We start from the raw sequence: 3,905 nt of genomic DNA on the forward strand, positions 1-3,905 counted from the left end.
TAAAGATTCTCGATGGAGGAGGATCGTAGAAACTGTTTAAAACAAGATAATTTCATGAAAGACTAATTGTTACAGCAATTTCATTATGTGTTCAATTGTGTATTTTTGTGTGCCATTACTTGTTAAATTGTGTCATGGGGTCTAAGGATTCTACTAGGTGATTTATCTCTTACAGATACGTTTTATTCTGGCAAATCGATTGCTTCGGCGGTCAATTTGATAGAGGGTGCAGGTTTCAATGGTAGAGCAAAGTCAGAAAGCGAGTATGCTGGGATTTGTATCAAGATTAGAGTTGCTCTGGAGTTGTTTAAATAAAATGTTAGATTTTTGTATTATTTTGGAAAATATAAATTTTGTATAAGTATAGATAAGGGCCTAGTAGTGTGTAAAATACAATGTATTTGGAGAAAAAAAAACAAAAAATAGCTGAAAACCAAACCCCTTCACCTCCTTGTCCGTTATTATCCCCAATACCTTGCACCTATTGAATTTGAAAGGCTCGGAGGGAGCCGAGCTAAAGGAGGAAACATGGCCTATGGCCCAGGCCTCCATGTCAATCGCGCAACACAAAAACCTCCAAATCTGAGGGCAAAAACAATGGCTAAGAAGTACGAGAAGAAATGATGGAGAGAAAGGGAGCTGCAGAAGCCGGGTTACAATGAGATTTCTTTGCAATCCAGCTACAGAGAAGCCGGGTTCTATTCTATCCCTCTTAACATCTGATGTAGGACAAGATTCTGGAAGATTTTATATTCTTATTTTTATTGTTCTAGAATTAAATCATGAATAGGAATTTTCTTTTAGCTTTAGAAATATTATGTTTCTTTATTTAAGTAATTCTATTTTCCAATTTCTTTAGGAATAATTCTTGTTTTACAAGAATTAGGATTTTATTTAGGAGTTTTTCTTTCTTTAATGTCGCTTGTTTTGACATGATTTTATTACCGTTTTAGGAAAAGTTATTAATTTTGTTTTTTCCTTTTTCTTTTTTATAATTTTTTGACTAGCAAGAAATTGTCTTACTAGACTACTACCTAAAATAGGATTTCTCTATCTCTATTAGTATAAATAAGGGTGCAACCCTCCCTCTAATAAAATTATTCAAATATCAATAAAATTAAGAGTTCTCTGTATTTTTTCTTGTGCACAAGGTGTGTTCGTGGATTCAAATTCTCCGCTTCAACATCTCAAAACCCTACGGTGTTGATTCGATCCACAACCCCAAAACCTCCGTCTTCCGCCACTTTCAACCACGTACACCACGTACAAAAATCCCTCTCTCTCTCTCTATCTCTCTCTCTCTCTCTCTCTCTCTCCTAGAAATCAATTCTCCTCTCACCACCAATCCATAATCTCGGTACCCACAGCCTCTGTGCAGGCCAAAAAGATGTCCAAGGAAATAGTACTGTCTTCTTCTAACCATAAAAGCAAGCTATCTCTCTTCACATGCTCGGCGGAAATAATCGCGAGCAATGTTGATCTTCTAACAGAAATACTCGTACGAGTCCCCGCCAAATCACTCATCAGATTCAAATCCGTATCCAAACGATGGCTCTCTCTGATCTCCGACGACCAATTCTGCCGCAACCATACCCAACAAAATCCCTCTCCTCCCATCTCCGGCCTCTGCTTCGACTCCAGCAGAGACAGCTCGCTATCCTTGAACGACCGAATTACCCGTGTCTCGTTTCACGATGATCACCGACCGACAACTCTTCCGAATTACCCGTGTCTCGTTTCACGATGATCACCAACAGCTCGCTATTCTGAAGTACTTCGATCTTCCAATGGCTTGATGCTGTGCACCATTGAGTGGAACAATTATGTGGTTTGTAATCTGACCACCCAAAGGTTCGTGGTTCTTCCCAAACTCGGCGTTGTATCCAAATCGTGCCTTTGGTTTGACGAGTACTTGATTTATGATCCTAAGAAATCACCTTACTATAAAGTTGTGGTGGTTAGTTTATCTTTTCAATTGGGTACTTCCCGATTTGATGTGTACTCTTCCGAGAGTGGCTCTTGGAAAAGCACGATTGCCACCCCGACGATCCCCATGCTTGGACAGGGGGCCGTTTGGAATGGAGCAATCTTTCTGATGGGTTGCGGGCCAGGTCCGCAGAGTTGCTTGAAGCATGATCACTTTTACTTTCAATTCGACATAGATGCAGAGAGGCTAAGTACGACAGGAGCACCATGCCCCCCTTATCGTTCTAAGGGGATTCTGTATTTTGGAGAATGTGGGGGTCACTTGCTTCTTATACAAATCCCTTATGGGGGCAACGCTACAGAATTCAAGGTGCTTGAGATGATGGACGGAGAGAATAAATTCCGGTGGACTGTCAAATACACAGTTGATCTAAAACCCTTAGCATTGCCACGAAGAAGCACCTATTGGTTTACGGTGACAAGTGTTAGGAATGTGCAGGGAGCAAATGAAAATGATCTGGCAGTGGTGTTATGCATTAATGAAGGCTTAGTCGTACAATATAACATCAAGTGTAAGACATTGAAGGTGCTTTGTGATTTGGCGGGAGGTGACTCTCCAACTCGCATAGCCGATTCTCATTACTTCATCGAAAGTCTAACGCCTGTTTAAGTAATGTTCTCTACATGTTGAAGAAATGTACATCAATAGTCTTTTGATTTGGTTCAAAACGTTGATTATTTGCTCTCTCATTTTTAGTAGGTGCTTGTTCTTCAAAAGTCTGACTTATGTTTAAGTAAAGTCATAGCCTTTATGTATGGTTCACAACGTCGAATATTTGGTCTTTAGTTGTAGTAGGTGCTTGTTCGATATCTTATGTCGTCGGTTCTGCAATACTGTCTTTTCTGTTGGTAATCATAAAATTCACAAGCTAGTGTATAAAAAGTGTGCCTACATATATGCGTCCTCGGATTCAATGGACGGAGTTACGATTTTCACTCAAGAAGTGCCAATAATGGAAGAAATTTTATAGAATATTTTCGACAAACCGATGAATTACGTAAATGTTGAGAAATTTCAAGTGGTGTTTTAATGCAAGATTAATTAAATCACTAAGTGCGTAGACAAAACCCTACAAAACTTATTTACTACAAGTAAAATTGAGCCAAATATTTTTCTTCATCAGTACAATTTTTATTTTGAGTAAGCGAAAAATAATTATTTATGATCTTTTTTTTTTTGTACGGGAATTTTTTTGGCAGGGCCGAAGCCCCCGCGAGCCCCTTTGAATAAGTTTCTTGAAACATGTCCATGAAAAAAAATTGGACGATCCAAAATCACACAGATATGAATGTGAACCAACCAATTCCTTATGTGAATGTGAACCGTTCAATTCCTTTTCGTAGACATGTTTCATGGATCCTATCAAATCTCACTAGGAATTAGGGATATTCCTTCACACGTGGCAAATCTTTGGAGGAATCAAGGACTCACCATAAAAAATATTGACCATCCTAGCAAAACGAACCACCCAAAATTAATGATTAATATGATGTGCATTTCTACAGAGACAGAGCCGGAATTTTTGCGAGGAGAACAAATATAGACAATTAATTTTTTTTAATAATTTTTTTTAAAAAATAAGTTTTATTTAAATTTCAGGGGGGCAACATGTAAAAATAGGGTTTATTTAAATTGTAGGAGGCCAACAGCCCCTGCTAGAGAAACGAAGCTTAGTTGAGTTGGTTTGCTCATGTGTCTTCTCAATGGTGGCTAGTGTTCGAACCCCACGGAGATCAGGTTTAGGGTTCAGAGCTATGGATAGTCTCTCAACCTCCGTTGACTAACATACTAACCCCCCCGTTGATGTATAAACTATGGCAACAAAAAAAAAAAAAAAAAAAGCTCCTGCTAGCTCCCATCTGGCTCCATCCTCGTTGCTATAACTATATACTCCCCTCCATCCTACTTTGTTGTGCCT

At 38.8% G+C, this 3,905-nt stretch overlaps 1 protein-coding gene across 1 annotated transcript; it reads left to right on the top strand.

Annotated features, from left to right (window-relative positions):
- The first annotated feature begins 1,694 nt into the window (after window positions 1-1,694).
- On the top strand, window positions 1,695-2,596 carry LOC131309632 (F-box protein At5g07610-like). The gene is made up of 2 exons (XM_058336240.1): window positions 1,695-1,771; window positions 1,852-2,596. Exons 1-2 carry the CDS (start codon window positions 1,695-1,697, stop codon window positions 2,594-2,596), a joined length of 822 nt encoding a protein of 273 aa, XP_058192223.1.
- Window positions 2,597-3,905: the final 1,309 nt, after the last annotated feature.

This window comes from Rhododendron vialii, chromosome 12a (genome assembly GCF_030253575.1).
Source record: "Rhododendron vialii isolate Sample 1 chromosome 12a, ASM3025357v1".
Classification (NCBI taxonomy): Eukaryota; Viridiplantae; Streptophyta; class Magnoliopsida; order Ericales; family Ericaceae; genus Rhododendron; species Rhododendron vialii.